This window comes from Danio rerio, chromosome 8, assembly GCF_049306965.1.
Source record: "Danio rerio strain Tuebingen ecotype United States chromosome 8, GRCz12tu, whole genome shotgun sequence".
Taxonomy (NCBI): Eukaryota; Metazoa; Chordata; class Actinopteri; order Cypriniformes; family Danionidae; genus Danio; species Danio rerio.
This window is the reverse complement of record NC_133183.1, coordinates 13,955,946-13,975,746: the sequence shown is the minus strand read 5'-3', so window position 1 is coordinate 13,975,746 and position 19,801 is coordinate 13,955,946. Positions and strand designations below refer to the sequence as shown.

Here is a 19,801-nt window from a genome sequence, read left to right as displayed (position 1 = left end):
GTTCTACAGTGTGCTCAGACTGCTGGTTTGTCCATTTACACACATTTTCATCATCACATGATCTCTTATCACAAAATCACACGACCTTTTTTAATGCGCATGCTGGAGTTTGTGCAGTAAAAGTGTTTATATCGTAGTTTATGCGCATCTGTTCTTATCGAATAAAAAGGTTATCCTACTCAGTTATGCGCATGAATTTTATGCACATTTTCAAAATTTATGCGCATCATGGCATTTCCATCAAGCGTTTTTTATGCGCATATCCAAAATGCACATAAAAATAGGTGGATGGCAACATAGCTATAGTTAGTCCAGTGTGCGTGGTTATTAGTCTTGGTGTACAAGCTAGTGCACAGTTGGCATGTTTTAGTTGCTGCAGTTTTGTTCCGTGCAGGACGCAGTGTTGAGAAGCCTTTATGATTAATTAACTGTGATAAATTAAATTGCGGTTAATAGAGAAACCGGTTAATCGTTGCATCCCTAGCCAGGTCACCCCTATAAATGAGATCTTGATCTTAATGGGGTTTTATCTGGTTAAATAAAGAAACATAATAAAATGAGACATTGTTGAAGACTTAAGAAGATGTTATGTAAGGCCACACTGTGTATCCTGTTTAGACCCATGAATTTGTGTGTGTGTGTGTGTGTGTGTACGTGTTTTTGTGACATCAGGACACAAATCTGTATAATGACATGGGTATGACACGGGTATTACAAGAGGTGAAATATGAGGACATTGGTGACGTCCTCATTTCTCAAAATGCTTATAAATCCTACAGAATGAGTTTAATCAGAGAGTAAGCTGAAAACAGTCTCCTGTGATGGTTGGGTTTAGGGGTGGGGTGGGGTGAGGGCAATACAATATATGGTTTGGACAGTATAAAATGAATGGAAACCTATGTAATGCCACCACTTTTCACAAAAACAAATGTGTGTGTGTCTGTGTGTGAGAGTACGTTGTGTGTGTGTTGTGTGTGTTGTGTGTGTGTGTTGTGTGTGTGTTCATATGATGTATTATGCAAATAATTACACTTTTCACAACTCTGATAAGCATCAGGCGATAAACCTCCTTTTGTTCTTTCTGTCCCCGCAGGAACTAAAGGTGTGTGTAACGTCAGCATGTTGGAGTCGGCCTGTCGGGACGGATATCTGACAGCCGGGTCGGAATCACTAGAACCCAAGCACCTTCATCCTAATATAGAGAAAAGCATCTGTGACCAGGAGACCAGCTTGACTGTGGGCCAGTATGTGCTCTGCTGTTGGTCCGATGGCCTTTATTACCTGGGGAAAATCCAAAGAGTGAGTCACTGATGCTCTTTATATACACTTGAGCTGAATGCACAGAAAACACATTGTACTGTATATCCTCCTGGGACATGACAAAATCCTGTGTTTGGAGTTACAGGTCTACAGTTTTGACAAAACAATTTGATTTGATGATTTTTTTGATAATTTGAATTGACCTGGCTTAAAAGTCCGCATGAACCGGAATCTGCAACCATTTTTATTTTCATATTGTGATGCAGTTCTTCGAGAAATGGAACATTAGATGAGAAAACAGTGGGCGTGGCGTGTTTTTTTGGATTGGATGTAGTGGGGTTTAGAGTTATTACAACCTAACAGACACCTTATCCTCACCCTTTCCGTTTGTTGTCATTGCGCTGTCAAAACTGACAGTTGGAGAGGCGTGGTTAAGTATGTTAGCCACGCCCAATACCTCAGACAGACATAGGCTGTTTCTTAATAGCAAGTACGCAAAGTTCGGACTTGCGTCCTTGGAAGTTCAGACTTGGAAGAACGAAATACCGAGAACGCGAGGACACCACTTCTTCAAATGGTACAGCAGTGTACTTTATAATGTCACTTAACTCACCATGGATTCATTGGTTTCACTGTACATTAAAAATAAAATGATTTAATCATATAAAGCACATCCTTATAATAAATATATTAATATAAATCTTTATGTTTGATTTAGGAAAAGGTAAACAAATCACAATAAATGTGAAGTGAAATGGGTTATTATGCACAGAATCTTGTGTTTTATTATCAGATTTCATAAACTACAATGGACATTATACAAGTATTAAGTACAAGACGTACACAATCAGAAAAAAGGATAGCGTTAAGCAATGTGGCAACATAAACAAAGACAAACCTCGTACAATACAGTAACATAATTAAAGACAATTTAAAAAGGTAACAAATAACACTGAAAAAATAATACACCTGAGAACAAAAAATTACGTTAGATATGCACAAAATGTATTCAATAACATGTTTTAACTACATTGGACAGATGCAATCCAGTGGTACATCCGAGATGGACTGGCCGATGTAAAGCTCTTTTTGGCGGGGAAGGTGATGACGAAGCTCCCGCTGACAGGCTGGGGGTCAGAGTTCGCATAAGCTGAGGCACCAAAGACGCGCTATCATTATAAATAAACTGCTGATTCGAGTTTAAAACAACTACATTCTCGCCTGAAAAGCTCTTAAAACTTTAATTTGTAACACAACAGAGGAGCATTTTTAAAACCATTAGCCATAAGCTTTCATTGGTTACGCTGCAATGCATTCTGGGATACCTGTGCTTTGTAAGTTCACACAAGTCACCTCTCAAACTAATTGATGTAAACTTCACACTTGAGTTAACCAATAAAATTACTTATAACATGTTTTAGAAAAACGTGATATTTTAAAATGTAACTCACTCAGTATAATTTTTGTTCTAAGCATTCATAATTGAGTAACTTCAGTTGCATTTTTACACAGTAAATGCTTTTAGACTGTTTCATTTTTTTTTTTTTTTTTTTTTTGCAAATTCAGTGACATATTCTGTAATAACAGCTCGGACATCTTAAAACTTTTACAATATTACCCCAGACAATAAATATAGCCCATTCCTACTTGGACATTTTTTTAATATGTGTAGTTATAATAAATACTGTATCTAATTTAGTAAATAATATACTGTTATTAACAACATTTCAGAATTTATTTAGATTTTTTTACTTTATTAATGAGTTTTGAATGGTAACTTTCAATGAGTATTTTTTTATAATAACAGCGTTTATTTGTACAAAAAAATGTCATATTTAATTGCAATATCGTTCATGTTTTACCCATTTGAAAAGGCATTCACAATTTCCTGATGTACCTTTTAGAGTACATGTGTTACAAAAAAGAAAGAAAGAAATGTCTTTGTTGAAAAGAAAATCACACTGTGCTTTGAAAGCCCAGGATGTCCACTTTTAGCGAAGCCAGAAAGATAAAACTGTGCCATGTGAAATTCCCAAAAATCAATGTCTCCTACAGCAGACAAAAATGAATTGCTGGGTCTCAGGAGGAAACCTAAAAGAGATGTTCATGACCTGATAGCATGCACTCCTAAACATAAATAATTCATTTAACGAAAGCATATTTATGTTTTGGTTTTATATGCTCTAATTTCACAATATGAACGTTCCTCATTCCATTTCCCCATAGGTGAGCACCTCAAAACAGAGCTGCTTTGTGTCGTTTGAAGACAACTCCAAGTTCTGGGTGCTTTGGAAAGACATACAACATGGTAAGAAGTCTGCGTGGATGTGCGTTATACAAAGCTATTTTTTTTAGCATTTGTTTCTTAACTATCCACATTTTTTTCCATATATATATTCTGCATTTGAATATTTGATGAATGAATTATGAGGAGAGTTCTGACACCTCATATTTAGTTTTTTTAATTATTCATATGAAGCATTACAGGGCATAGGAAAAATATAAATGCAGTTGAAGTCAGAATTATAAGCCCTCTTTGAATTTTTTTATTCTTTTTAAAATATTTTCCAAATGATGTTTAACAGAGCATGGAAATTTTCACAGTTTGAGTGATAATTTTTTTTTCCTCTGGAGAAAGTCATATTTGTCTTATTTTGACTAGAATAAAAGCAGTTTTTAATTTTTTAAACAACATTTTAGGGACTAAATTATTAGCATCTTTAAGCTTTATTTTTCCTTGATAGTCTACAGGACAAACTACTGTTATACAATAACTTGCCTAATTACCCTAACCTGCCTAGTTAACCTAAATAACCTATTTAAGCCTTTAAACGTCACTTTAAGCTGTATAGAAGAGTCTTGAAAAATATCTACAAAAATATAAGTCATTGTAATCATGGCAAAGATAAAATAAATCAGTTATTAGAAATAAGTTATTAAAACTATTATGTTTAGAAACATGTTGAAAAAATCCATTAAACAGAAACTGGGGGAAAAATAAACAAGCAGTCTAATAATTCAGGGAGGCTAATAATTCTGACTTCAACTGTATATATATATATATATCAGCAAGAAAACACTTTCTCAGATTCACTGAATTGATTTATACAGAACTATATACTTAATATGCAGTATAACAGTAAAACTTTTTTCACCAAGTACCACCTCAGAAAAAATGGCTCTCCATTTACGCACCACCTTAATAACTAGTATTCCAGTATTGAAATACAGTAGCGTAGTAGGCAAAAAATCTGATTGATTCTTAATTAAAATATTTATTATTGTCATCATCCACTTAAAACATTAAAAATAGTACATTAACATTAGCAGTCATGTGCTTACAGATAAAAACAAAAAACAAACAAAAAAATCTTAACATTTAAATTAAGTTAATCAAAAATGGCACTGTTCTTAAAAAGTAAAAAGAAAACTGCTGTATGTAGCGTGTTATCGCTTGCGTCAAATGGTTAAAAGTGTGTTCATTTTCTTTTACTATTCAGCAATTCCTCCGCGTACCACTAGAAGGAAGCCTGCATACCACTACTGGTACATGTACCACAGTTTGAGAACCACTGCAGTATAATATACCGATTAACTGTAACTAAGTTACTTAGAAGCTAAAAGTAATCCCCTACATTACATTTAATTGTGAAAAGTAGTTGCTTTGTAATTAATTGCACCCAACGCTGCTTGTTGCACGACATTTAATATTATTTTCGAAGTCGATTTGAAGTTGAATTGAAGTTCCCTAAACCGCAAGTTCAACTCATAATTTAAAATACAGTCATCTCACACAGAGAAAAAAAAGGTGAATAGGATTAATCCATCAGCAATCCAGAAAGCAGATATGTTGTGTGATATGTCAGTGTGTCCTGCGAGATGTCTTTGTGGCAGTATGGTATTGGTGCTTTGTGGCAGAGGAACTGAAGCTTTATTCTCTCCCTCTTTCGCACAGCTGGAATCCCAGGGGAAGAACCCAAATGCTCAGTGTGTTCTGACATGTCTCTGGATCCTGGTAATGAAATTCTTATCTGCGGAAAGTGTGGAGTAGGTGAGTGTGAAGCAGACATCAGTGCTGTCTGCATCCAGGCTCATCAGGAAACTGGGATGTATCTCAATGAACAGCTTGTTTCTGCTCGAAGAAAGTAATGAATCATTTGAAGAACTATTGACTCAAATGTAACCTTATTAGTGGAGCTTGCAGAGGAGAGAATCAGTCTTATTATTACTCATACTTAAAGAAACGTTATATAGGTGTATTGAGATGCATGCTGGTGTGTTGAGGTGTATTGTAATTAAAGATGGATACAACGGCATGTAGCTATTATTTAAAGTAATATTTTTGAGGCAATTATTGTAATATCTGGTAGTAATATAATGTATTACTATATTAGTTGCAAGTAATATATTTAGTTGGAAAAAATAACTATTAATATAGTTGTAATTAAATAATAATAAGAGTTTATTTTTAAATAATGCATTTTAACTATTTGTAATGCAAACTTTCTCCATTTCTTTACATGTTTATTTAGTTAATCATTTGCATATCTAAATAACATATCTTAAATTTTTAAAGAAACAATACAAAACAAAAAGAGTACCTCAGGATATGGGGGTCCAAAATAACAAACAAAACCACCAATTACTAATTTAAGACAAACTAACTTACCTAACAAAATAAACATTCCCAAAATAAAGAAAATACATATTACTTCCCTTTCTCCCTGCCTACCCACCAAAACAGGAGAAAAAGGTTTTAAAACAAAAGACACCCCACACCTTACACATACCAGCAACTTGGTTCACATTACAAACATGAAACAAATAGAAGTCTGAAGCCCCTGGTATCTGGGACTGGAGCAGCTCAAGTGAGTTATGTCGTCTCCCCTCTCCCTTGCCTTCTGGTCGGCTGCAGCCAGCATAGATTAGCTGTGCAGATTGGACTCAGGTGGCATCAATCTGTAAACAAAAGAAATCAGACAACAAAGGAGAAAACTGCAATATAGAAACAAAAATAAAACAGTCACGGGACGTAACAACGTTGAGAGTGTTTAAACAAGAGAGAAATGTGTGAAAATGTTAATGCCTGTCTGAGAAAAGTGTATAAAGTGTGTAGTGAGGGGTTTTAAAGTCTTACATCATCTATAATAATTGTAAAAAATAAAGCACAATATTTTGTATTTCACCTATATTAGTTTTTTTTTTTAGAATGTTACTCGTGCGAATGATGAGGGACCACTGTAAATTACAAATTAAAATGTTAGTGTTATAGGACCAGAGCCTTTTTTGATAAGTAGAAAATAGAACAGCACTCTTCAAAAAAAAAAAGTGGAAATGGAGTTATATAGATGTTGCCATGACTTCTTGCATGACGCAATGACTGGGGAACTCTTCTGCCTGTGGACAAAACTGATTAGCATGTGCTTGTGATAATGTATTTTAAAAGACTGGAGTGGAAAATGCGCTGTGATTTGCATTATAAACGCCGTGGCGTCTACAAAGCAAATAGAGAACTATTCTGGGTGTCTTTGATGGTGTTTGGTAAGACTGCATTACAGTAATGACTCGCTGGGGACGCAGAAGTGGCTCTCTGAAGTCTCAAGGATTAGTGTCGACTTCATCTCTGCTGATCATATTTACACATCTGATTGGCTTTGAGTAGATCTGTTGGGTTTTTTTTTCTTTTGGTTTGTGTGTGTGTGTGTGTGTGTGTGCTAACATTTGTCCTTCCTCATGCTTGTCTTGCATCTTCAGGCTTTCATCAGCTCTGCCACTTGCCCACGGTGGAGAGCTCAGCTGACCCATCGCCTTGGTTCTGCAGAAGGTGCATTTTTGCCTTGGCTGTGAGAGTAAGTACTTCAAATTCTTGTGTGTGTGTGTGTGTATATATTTTTTGCAGGATTTCTACATCTCCTGGAAAACCTGGGAATCCTTAAGAATTATTAAGTGTGTTTACATGCATATTCTAAACTCAGTTATGCTTTTTTTTTTTTTTTTTGCATTCATTTATTTTCCTTCGGCTTAGTCTCTTTATTTATAAGGTTTCGCCACAGTGCAATGAACTGACAACTTATCACGCATATTTTACACAGCGTATGCCCTTCCAGCCTCAACCCATCCTTTTGAAACAAATCATACACACTTATTCACACATATACACTATGGCCAATTTAGCTTATTAGATTCACCTATAGCGCATGTCTTTGGACTCTAGGGGAAACCAGAGCACCTGGAGGAAACCAACACAGGGATAACATGCAAAATCCACACAGAAACGCCGATACTCGAACCAGCGACCTTCTTGCTGTGAGGCGACAATGCTATCCACTGACCCACATGCTACCTTATGATTTAGTCTTAACTTTATTGAGTAAAGTCATACACAGCTGAATTTATTGTCACAGGTAGATTTTTGCCTCTTATACTGGATTAGCTCGGCTTCATCACTTCCAGAATGAAACTGTAGGTGATCGTTGACGTTCGCTTGAAGTTGATGGTCACATTTGTTGCGCTTGGTCTCAAACACTCTCACTTGCATAGCTGTGTATTTAGTTAAGATTTAGATTTAGTTTAGATTTAGTGAATTTAGTTTAGATTCTGTCAAATATAGAATAAAAATGCACATTTCAAAGCTCCTCTATTTGATATACATATCAATATTGAGAAATCAAACTGAAGAGTTAGTTTACCCTCAAATTTAAATTTGCCCTCAAGTGGTTACAGACTTTTATAAGTTTCAACTGTCTGTTTAAATTGTATGATTATACATGTATATGTTCATAACTAAAAAAGCAAATATGAATTTTTTTATAGCTGATATGCTTAAACATACATGTACTTTTTTGTAATTCCAATGGTTGAATGTTGCATAAGTGACATTTTTTATATATGTTAAAATCAAATATGAACTTGTAGGTCATATACAGTTGAAGTCAGAATTATTAGCCCCCCTGAATTATTAGATCCCCTGTTTATTTTTCCCCAATTTCTAACATTTAACGGAGAGACAATTTTTTCAACACAGTAACTCATCTCTAATAACTGATTTCTTTTATCTTTGCCATGATGATAGTAAATAATATTTGACTAGATATTTTTCAAGACACTTCTGTACAGCTTAAAGTGACATTTAAAGTCTTAACTAGGTTAATTAAGTTAACTAGGCAGGTAAGGTAATTAGGCAAGTTATCGTAAAAAAAATTACGAAAAAAAGGCCTTAAGGGGCTAATAATTTTTTCCTTAAAAGGGTGTTTAAAAAATTAAAAACTGCTTTTACTCTTGCCAAAATAAAACAAATAAGACTTTCTCCAGAAGAAAAAAATATTATCAGACATACTGTGAAAATTTGCTTGCTCTGTTAATCATCATTTGGGATATATTCAAAACAGAAAAAAAAAAATTCAGAGGGGGCTAATAATTCTGACTTACACTGTATGTAATTTGCATATATTGCCTTATAACAGATTGGGAAACTGCATACAGTAAATGTCTGTAAAGAAAACACAATATATGTGATTGGCTCCTTCATTTTGAAAAACATCTTTTTTTAAACAAGGGATTGTTTATTTGATTCCTCAACCAAAGTAGTTGCAAAAGAAGCCAGAGCAAAATATGTCTCAACAACATATACATTGGTGTTTTCGCACTGAAAAGGATCTGCATTTTCGAACAAAATATTTTTTTTTACATATTGTAATTTAACAGAAGCTTTTTTCCAAAGCTACATACAATTAAGGAGGCATTCAGTGATTTATCAAGAAGAGGCAACACACACAAGAAGTGCTAGTTATTCAACAGAACTGTTCATGCTCAGTGAATTATGTGTTAGAGTAAGCAAGAGTGTTCTTTCTAGAAAGATGAGTGTTTCTACTGGTGGTTTGTCAAGCCCACTCACCTGTGTTAGGCACACTTAAGAAATAAATTTTTATTAGAGATATGGAGTGATTGTAAGAAAGAGGCTGGTGCAAATGAAACCCAGGCGCATTCTGAAGAACGTAGTCCAGCGGATGTTTTTGGAGGCCGCAAAATACTTCCCTGGAGGTACGTATTTGTGCGTTTTTTGCGAATCCGCGAGAGGCCGCTGTGTGCGCTTTTTCACATCTCGAACGTCTCTCGCGAGTACCGTTTGAGCCTGCGCCGTTCGCGCCTGCATCAATCTTGCGTAAACTCACAAGAGGCCTGTCCAACTGGCTGAAAGCCCTCCACACAGAGGTAAGCGGCCGGCCGGCAAGCACGAAAATGAACGGCGTCACACATCCCCGCAGCGTCCACTTAAAAAATGAAATGCGTCCATACGTACCTCAGACTACATAATTTGGGGCTTCCAGTAACGTCCACTGGACTACGTTTTCAGAATGAGCCATGGTTGCGCAAATGTGTTAAAACTGATGTAAGTGTCAGAGAGATGAAAGAGTGTGATTTCTACAGGTGGTTTATTAAACCCACTCACCTGTGTGAGGCACATTGTTGTTTACAAAGTACATTTATTTCTTACTTTATAGTTAAATCATAGGCAAACTGAACATTTTTAATTGGAAAAGTCCTGGGAATTGTGGTGTGGGAACCCTGGTTTTCTCTTTCCACTTGCATATAAATGAATGGGTTTGAGGAATGTGATAATGCTGACGTGTGTGTGTGTTTTCTTATGTGTCAGAAAGGGGGAGCTTTGAAGAAAGGGCAGCTGGCCAAAGATCTGCAGGCCATGAAGCAGGTGCTGACCTATAATCCAGAGGAGCTCGAGTGGGACTCTTTGCACCGCACAAACCATCAGCAGTGCTATTGCTATTGCGGAGGACCTGGGCAGTGAGTCTTCATCTCTTTATTTTTGCTGTCTTTCTTACTTGATTTCTAGAGGTCAAACTGTTATGGAAAGAATCGAATGGGTGTCTGAAAGTCTAACATACACTGTGAAAAATGATAGTATCCGCACAATTTTATGATGTTATCCCAACACAAAATAATTAAGTTAACAAATTTAAGTAAAATAAATATAAAACAATTACATTTGCCAAGCAAATCTCAAAAATTGAGTTTTCAGCTCATTTTAAATAGTTTGAAGAAGCAGCAAAGTCATTTTTTTGCTTTTGAGTGTGGGTAATACATCTTAGTTTTACTTTATATTGAAAATAATTACTAAAAGGTAAGTAGTCTGTTGAAATGTGTGAGAAGTAAATGTTTTTATAATTTATAAACACACTAGGGCTGCACGATTCTGGCTAAAATGTGAATCACAATTTTTTTCTTAAAATCAATTATACAGTTAAACAAACTGTTTTTTTGTTTGTTCAAATGCAACTCATATAAACTGTAAAAAAATCAGTGCATAAGTTGTAGATAATTAAGTGCATCAAAGTGACTGCATGAAATAAGTCAAGCGAATATCCTGCGCAAATTGACTCCTGTTTGACTGGACTTTTAACTAATACATTATTAAAGACAACAATTGTCTTCGTTATTATAACTATATAAACTATATATATATATATATATATATATATATATATATATATATATATATATATATATATATATATATATATATATAAATATATATAAATATAAAAATTTATAAATTAATATATACTGTAATGTTTACTGCATGTTGTTGGGTAATGTTAGGTTATGCATTTACTAAAGTTAACCAATTAGACTTAAAGTAAAGTGTTATTGTCAAAATTATATAAAACAAATTTTAGTTGAAATTTAGTTGAAATATTGTGTCGCTTATATGGTAGCTAGATGTGTAAGTAGTATGCGACTACAGTGTATGTACATACTGGTACATAGTATTTACTTGTTTAATACTGGTGTAACTACACAAATGTAACAACACGCTGAATAGTATGTGTAAGTTCAAATGTGTAACAAGACATTAATAACACAATCTTTGGTAAACTACCCCTTTAATGTGTATTACTGATGTGATTCTACTTTTTACCCTTAAAAAATTAAGGCATTTGTGTATATCTATATACACATACTTTTTTTTGCTGGATTTTACTGTTGTTAAACTGTTGCACAAATGCTTAGGTTTTATATATTACACAGTAATTTGTGACCATTTTAAACTTTATATTGAGTAGACAGTTCGTATGGATTTACCCTAAAATCACACTAGCATCACAAGGTGAAACCTTCTAATGCAGCGTTAATTCTGCCATTCTTATTCTAATACAATGTTTAGAGGTACATGGTATGCAAACATGTGCGGAAGTGGGAAAACACCTGCAACTATATTGTTGTTACACAATGCACCTATGTAATTTTTGTTACAGATGTGTACTTATTTAGTGTTGTTGTTACCAATTTCCTGTTATACATTTGAACTTACGCATACTATTCAGTGTGTTGTTACATGTGTGTAGTTACACCAGTGTTACACAAGTAAATGCTATGTACCAGTATGTACATACACTGTAGTTACTGTACATACTACATACACATCTAGTTAACATGTAAGTTCACAGGTATAATCGACAGTTCATATAAAGTGGGACCATATGGTAAAACATTTAAACCCCTCACAGATGAATAATGATGATAACAAAATAAAAATAATGATAATAAAAATAATTAAAATAATTAAAATGAATGAATAAAATAAAGTTTGCCATCATTTTATTTTACAGAAGAAAGATTTGTACATCCAATTACACAAACAAGTTACATTTAAGATTAAATAACTTCAAAATATACCTTAATATCTCATAATGCTTTTCCACCTCTTCTGAAAAAACATCAGTCTTCATTTATAGACATGCAGTCATTTTTTTCCATCATATATATTTGTTTAAAACTGAAAAAATGTAAAAGACATAACTTGATTTTTTTTAAACTAATACTGAAACGAATCACTTTAATTTCAAAAATAAAAGTTTCTAGTAAATATAAAGACAGATTCCGTGCACAGTAAATCATAGTTTCAGTGCATTGGATAGTGCAGTGTTTGATAGCAGTGTTTGATAGCACTGGAATGTTTTATTAATGATAGTGAAGTGGTTTGTTTGCATGTTTCAGTGAAATGCAGGAAAAGCGTGACAAATGTGCTCACACATCTCTGCCTCGTGTGCTCGGCTTCTGTCTGCTCACTCAGCGCAATCATTTTGATCAAAACAAAATTGCTTTATGCAACATGCGGCAAAACAGGGACTGCCACAGGACTGCAGAAAAACAAAGTCCTTACTTTGCTTCCTAAAAGTAGTCAACTGATTATTGTGTCAAAGTCTGTGACACTGTTCAGCATTTCCTGTACTGTGTGCGCGCTGTGATACTGAATGAATGTCATCAGGTGAAATATAAATTAGCATTTTATATTTACCTTAAAATAACCATAACAAAAGCGGTGTTGTTATTGTTACCTACTACAAACTGAATGTATTGTTGCTGTTATACACACACTAGCTTTGCCTAACTTTATTTTTGTTTATGCTAGATGTAATTGGTCTGTTTAGGCCTTTGTGGTTTGTGTCTGATAAGAAACCTCACACAGTTCATTTCTTATTCTGTGATTTGCCCATCAGGTGGTATCTAAAAATGCTGCAATGCTTTCGCTGTGAGCAGTGGTTTCATGAAGCGTGTACGCAGTGCCTACAGGACTCCATGATGTTTGGAGATAGGTATGTTAAAGAGCTGCATTTATCACTGAATTTACCACAACAAAACAACTGGCATCTGTGCAACACTGTTCTGCCATCCTACAATATGGATTTCTCATTTTCTCCTTCAAATCAATTAATTTTTCAGCAAAAGCAATTGACTTTGTGTTATTAAATATCACTGAAGAAATGTTTTAGGGATTGTATTGGGTCTGGAGGTGGAGTTTCTAAAATCAATGCGATGCACAAACTCAAGTTTTATTAGATTTATTAATATGATGAAACACTGCAATGTAGTGCACTTAGTGTCTGCCTACTTTCTCAGAGGTGCTGGTTCTGAAAGTATTTTCACGTTCATATTTTCCATAGGGATTTTTGTGTATGTTACAACAAAACAACACCTCTCACTAACATACAAAATGATCAATCTATCTATATTTACAAAACAACTTTGAAATCCTTACAATAAAACCGACATAATTCTAATCACATAAGTGTAAATAAAATAGACTTTAAAAGTGTAATTAAAAAGCATAAAACAAGTCAAAAGTGTTTAATTGCTCCACATGCCAAACTAGGAAAAAAATGTTTTATTGTTTTTAATTTTATTACAAAACCAGTAGATAATATTAACTTTTTATATACTAATTTTTAGAATGGACAGGGCGGGCCGTTTATATGGATACACCTTAATAAAATGGGAATGGGTTGGTAATATTAACGTCCTGTTTGTGGCACATTAGTATCTGTGAGGGGGCAAACTTTTTTAAGATGGGTAGTGACGATGGTAGCCATTTTGAAGTCGGCCATCTTGAATCCAACTTTTGTTTTTTCAATAGAAAGAGGGTCATTTGACACATCAAACTTAATGAGAATTTCACAAGAAAAAGAATGGTGTTGGTTTTAATGTAACTTTATTCTTATATGAGTTATTTACAAGTTTCTGACCACTTATAAAATGAGTTTAATGTGCTGCCCGTTGTGTTGGATTGTCAATGCAACCCTCTTCTTCCTCTTTTAGCAACACCACAGGAGCAATGCCAGCACAGGCTTCCAGTATGCGTAGTTTCAGGTGCTGCACATCTTGCATCTTCACACCATAGACAATTGCCTTCAGATGACCCCAAAGATAAAAGTCCAAGGGGGTCAAATTGGGCGACCTTGGGGGCCATTCAACCCACGACGACCAATCCACTTTTCAGGAAACTGTTCATCTAAGAATGCTCGGACCTGACACCCATTATGTGGTGGATGGCCCCACTATCTTTGTTGTCTATGGTGTGAAAATACAAGATGTGCAGCACCTGAAACTATGGATACTGGAAGCCTGTGCTAGCATTTCTCCTGCGGTGTTGCTATCAGTGTGTGAAGAGTGGGAGAAGAGGATTGCATTGACAATCCAGCACATTAAACACATTTTATAAGTGGTCAGAAACTGGTAAATAACTCATTAAAGAATAAAGTTACTTTAAAACCAAGCACACCATTGTTTTCCTTGTGAAATTCACATTAAGTTTGATGTGCCACATGACCCTCTTTCTATTGAAAAAACAAAAGTTGGATCCAAGATGTGCGACTTCGAAATGGCCACCATGGTCACCACCCATCTTGAAAAGTTTGCCCCTTCACTAGGGGTGTAACGATTTATCGTTGTACGATTTATTGCGATGCAAAAATGTCTCGATATGCATCGTGGCGTTATGACGATTTGATTACGATATGACGTCCGTTTTCTCTTATTAGTTGAGCTGTTTGCACGTGAGCTACGTTCCACCTGCTGTCGCACGTGAGTTCAGATTGCAGCAGCAGTAATGTTAGCAGACCAAGATGAGTGGAGTTGAAATAGAGGATGGCCCATCCTCTCAAAATCAGACGTCTGGCAACATTTCGGTTGTACAGTCATTGCTTTAGACTCGTCCGCTTTTTGACACGCATCCTGGGTCAAACATTCTAAGTTTTAAAGTCTTCACAGTGATTTACATACTTTGCACAGCGACATGGATACCTCCTAATGGTGTTGAAAGAGTCACATACTGTATTTATAAGGTACAATTCACCCTAAAATATCATTCTGTCTTCATATAATGATGTATTGGCGGCCGCAAAATCACACACTCTGTTACTACAGAGGGCGGACTATGATAGAAGTGCGCGTATGGCAAGCCGTTTAGGCATTTAAAACTTTTAATCTGACTATCCATAAATATATTTAGAGATATCTCTAATTATATTTTGACTAGTCATAATTATAATTCGACTAGTCAAAATATAATTAGAGATATCTCTAAATGAATTTAATTAAATATGAATTGAATATATTTATGGATAGTCAGAACAAAAGTTTAAATGCTAAAACGGCTTGCCATACGCGCGCGTCTGCTTCAGTGAACAGAACCTGCAGGTTGTGACTAATAAAGTAGTAAACATCATTTAGTTTGTGGAACAGAGTGATCTTTCAGGAGCCGCGTGGGAAGTATGAACAGCACTTAGCAGTGGAAATGAAACCGAAAACGTACACATTATTTAAACAATCATATCGCATTTTAGAGTTATGATTACGACGAGCATTAACCCTTTTGAGTACAGAGGTACACAAAATGCACGTCAACATGATACACTTGATAGCGCCGACATCAGCGACGCTGAAGAAATAGTAAACCTGCCTAAACTGCTGAAAGAGTCACGACTGTCCTGTGTAATGAAAAGACGGCCACCCTGTCACTCATCATGCCCAACATGAAGACAGCCATCCATAAAAACCTCTCAGACAGACACACATAAGTTCAGGATTATCTTATAGAACTGCTGATTACCTGGAAATGTGGATTTGTTTTTGCACACACAAAAAATGCAAGTGACCAAGCAAAGCCATAAGCTCTTACTGTTAAATTCAATTGAATAGAAAGCTTTTTTTTTTTGCACCTTTACTTAAATTGTTCCTTAATTTTGTCTCTGTCATTTCAATAATATTTTTTAAGAAGTTTTTAAATAGTTTTATTTTCCAGAGACAAGCCTATTTAATATATTTTCTAAAAGAAGGTTCATTTTAACAAGTTGAAACAAAAGAAATACATAAAAAATAGTTTACTTGGTAAAATTTGCATTTCAGTTAAATTTTCAATTTTTATTCCAAATATCGTGATACATATCGAACCGTGAACATTATATCGTGATACACATCGTATCGTGAGCTGAGTGTATCGTTACACCCCTACCCTTCACATATACTAATGTGCCACAAACAGATTGTTAACATCACCAACCATTCCCATTTTATTAAGGTGTGTCCATATAAATGGCCCACCCTGTACTTCTCACTCCAACAGTTATTAAACAGAAATAAAATTTAAAATAAGTTATAAACAAAATACATAAAAATTCACCAATATATGTGCGTGTGAGTGTATATAAAATAGAACAACATATATAAATATTTATATGAGCAATATCAAACTAGTTTAAGTGTGATATGGCTGTATATCGGCACTGGTGGAAGGCGTGCGTTGGTTCGAGGCTGCAGGCTGAGTGCCTTAGTGTCCCACCAGTGATGATATACAGCCATACAGCACTGCTATGGGACCTAATTAAAAAAAAAAACTCTCTGCTTTACCTCTGATTAAATATGTTATTGTTTCATAAGCAAGATTATCAGACATCTCTTTTATCCGGTATCTAATTTCCAACTAAATTGAACTCTTTTAGCAAAGAATGCGTGACTTTTTTTTCTTAAATGACACTGAGATAAGATATTGCATTAGCATTTATGTCCTGAATGTCTTTAGTGTAATAATGTTTCTTACCTAAAACATAAAATAAATAAAAATGAGCAAAGAAACTGACAAAAATCTCCATAAGAAGGTTCAGGGTGAAAAATAAGCAAAAGCAAAGCATATAGAATCGATTAAAAACCTCAGAGCTCACAACAAGTCTGTCTTTAAAGCTGTATCAGTTACTGTTGGCAATCAATTTCTAACTGGACAAAACAAACCCAGCTTTTAGTACTAAAACTTAATCAATAAACAGGCATTTAAATCATTTAATTTCAGTCTCTAAACTTCAAAAATCCCATAATTGGGTTGGACTGCCTAGCTATTTTGCGTGCTTAAGATAAATTCCTTATAATTAAATTAAAATTCCTTAAAACAAATTAAAATTGCTTAAAATTTAGGGTCGGCGTTATTCATTATATAATAAAATATAAGCCATTTCTTTTCAAAAAGATCAATGAATGCTATAACCATGAATGCTGCAACATCTCAACGCTGATGATTAGTGAATATTGCCACAAACTTAATGCGGCGTCGCACATGGGCGAGATTACATGCGTCTGGGGATTTTTAAAAGATCGTAATGACACTGTCAAGCGCAATCTTTCCACAGTCGCAGCACCATTTGTACCCCTCCAAGGTGTGTAATTTAAATGACTCCATTTTCTGTCCCTTTTTCTCGCAGGTTTTACTTGTTCATTTGTGCGGTGTGCAATAAAGGAGTGGAATACATCAAGCGGCTGGCTCTCAGATGGTAAATGGCAGCTCTTCTTTCCCCCTCGCGAGTGATTGCGCCAAGATCCGTGTCAGAATTATGTAGTCAAAGTGTTGGATGTGATTGATGTGGACTGGAGCCCTCCATCCGGAGCTTTTTCTCTGGAGCGCCCAGCTATTTCAGAAAGCAAAGAGAGGGTGTCTTTTTTTTTCGCCGTAGAGTTTTCTGGACATTGATTCTTGCTTTTTGTCCCAAATGAGGAATAGCCATTTGAAGCGAAGATTTGGTGCTGAGAGGATTTTTTTATGATAGCAGGGGATTACTCTTGAAATACAGTGAGCTGGATGTGTTGGATATTTAGGTATGAAGCCAGTCTCGGTTGGGATTTAAGCTTTATCCTTTTTAAAAAAAAGTCTAGTGTGTTAAAATGGACCTTGCCTTGTGAACAAAAGCACACTCTATTTAACATTTTAGCATGTGAAATTTCATGCAGATTTAGGGGGTGTCATATGATCTAAGAGCTTTTCCGCTTTAGGGCTAAACATAGTCGACTACATCTGAATTAAAAGTGAATTTTTCATGAGATTTTTACACTTTTAACTTTTTTTGGCAGGGTGGATGTGGTCCATCTTGCCCTCTACAACCTGGGAGTCCAAAGTAAGAAGAAATACTTTGAACTGGAGGAGATCGTAGCATTCATCAACAACAACTGGGATCGTTTCCAGATGGGCAAGGTTATATTTTCAAACCTTTTTCATCCAAGATCTCAGACTTCACATAGTAGTATCACATAGAATACCCTAGTATTGCCTTGATAACCACTTTAGCAACCCATAAACACCCAGACCAACATATCAACACTCAGAACAACCTAGCAACTACATAGCAACACCCAGAACTCTTTGGCTACAGTTGAAATCAGAATTATTAGCCCCCCTTTGAAATTTTTTTTAATATTTCCCAAATGATGTTTAACAGAGCAAGGGAATTTTCACAGTATGTCTGATAATATTTTTTTTTCTGGAGAAAGTCTTATTTGTTTTATTTCGGCTAGAATTAAAGCAGTTTTTCATTTTTTACAAACCATTTTAAGGTCAAAATTATTAGCCCCTTTAAGCTATATATTTTTTCGCTAGTCTACAGAACAAATTATCGTTATACAATAACTTGCCTTATTACCCTAACCTGCCTAGTCAACCTAATTAACCTAGTTAGGCCTTTAAATGTCAATTTAAGCTGTATAGAAGTATTTTGAAAAATATTTATTAAAATATTATGTACTGTCATCATGGTAAAGATAAAATAAATCAGTTATTAGAAATGAGTTATTAAAACTATTATGTTTAGAAATGTGTTGACAAAAAAATCTGCTCTCCATTAAACAGAAATTGGGGAAAAAAAATAAACACGGGGGCTAATAATTCTTACTTTAACTGTACATCCTAGCAACCATAAAAGAGCACCTATTAAAACTAGTAACAACAACTGCATAGCAATGGCAATATTATCTTAGTAATGTTCTAGTTATCACACAATACATCTTAGCAGCCATAAGGTTAAATCCAAAACACTCTTGAACATGTTTAGCAACACCTGGACCAACCTAGCAACTGCATAGCAGCACACAGAAGGGCTGGTCTGAGTATTTCAGAAACTGCTGATCTACTGGGATTTTCACGTGACCATCTCTAAGGTTTACTGAGAATGGTCTGACAAAGAGAAAATATCCAGTGACAGCAATTCTGTAGGTGCAGATGTCTTGATGCCAGAGGTCAGAAGAGAATGGCTGGTTGGAGCTGAAAGAAAGGCAACAGTAACACAAATAACCACTCGTTACAACCGAGGTATGCAAAAGAGTATCTGTGAACGCACAACATGTCCAACCTTGAGGCTGATGGGTTACAGCAGCAGAAGACCACGCTGGGTGCCCCTCCTCTTAGCTAAGAACAGGAAACTGAGGCTACAATTCTCACAGGCTCACCAAAATTGGACAATAGAAGATTGGAAAAACCTTGCCTGGTCTGATGAGTCTTCATTTCTGCTATGACATTCGGGAATGGTAGGGTCAGAATTTGGCATTAACAACATGAAAGCATGGATCCATCCTGCCTTGTACTAACGGTTTAGGCTGCTGGTGGTGGTTAAATGGTGTGGGGGATATTTTCTTGGCACATTTTGGGTCCATTAGTACTAATTGAACATCATGTCAACGCCACAGCCTACCTGAGTATTTTTGCTGACCATGTCTATCCCTTTATGACCACAGTGTACCCATCTTCTGATAGCTACTTCCAGCAGGATAACACACCATGTCATAAAGCGTGAATCATCTCAGACTGGTTTTGTCTTGAACATGACAATGAGTTTGCTGTACCCAAATGGCCTCCACAGGCACCAGATCTCAATCCAGTAGAGCACCTTAGGGATGTGGTGTAATGGGAGAATTATATCATGGATGTGCAGCC

The 19,801-nt window shown here is 35.4% G+C and overlaps 1 protein-coding gene across 2 annotated transcripts in view; it reads left to right on the top strand.

Moving 5' to 3' along the window:
- The window catches only part of phf19 (PHD finger protein 19), a 63,091-nt gene that overhangs the window by 5,157 nt on the left and 38,133 nt on the right, over window positions 1-19,801 (top strand). The window contains exons 2-9 of one of the 2 annotated variants that reach the window (XM_005166852.4): window positions 1,094-1,299; window positions 3,487-3,568; window positions 5,216-5,311; window positions 7,015-7,109; window positions 9,914-10,062; window positions 12,780-12,875; window positions 17,307-17,375; window positions 17,950-18,070. In XM_005166852.4, coding sequence (XP_005166909.1) covers window positions 1,120-1,299; window positions 3,487-3,568; window positions 5,216-5,311; window positions 7,015-7,109; window positions 9,914-10,062; window positions 12,780-12,875; window positions 17,307-17,375; window positions 17,950-18,070 — 888 coding nt within the window. In that variant the 5' untranslated portion in view covers window positions 1,094-1,119. The remainder of the gene's footprint in view (window positions 1-1,093; window positions 1,300-3,486; window positions 3,569-5,215; window positions 5,312-7,014; window positions 7,110-9,913; window positions 10,063-12,779; window positions 12,876-17,306; window positions 17,376-17,949; window positions 18,071-19,801) is intronic. The other variant, NM_001128526.1, reaches the window with a different exon arrangement.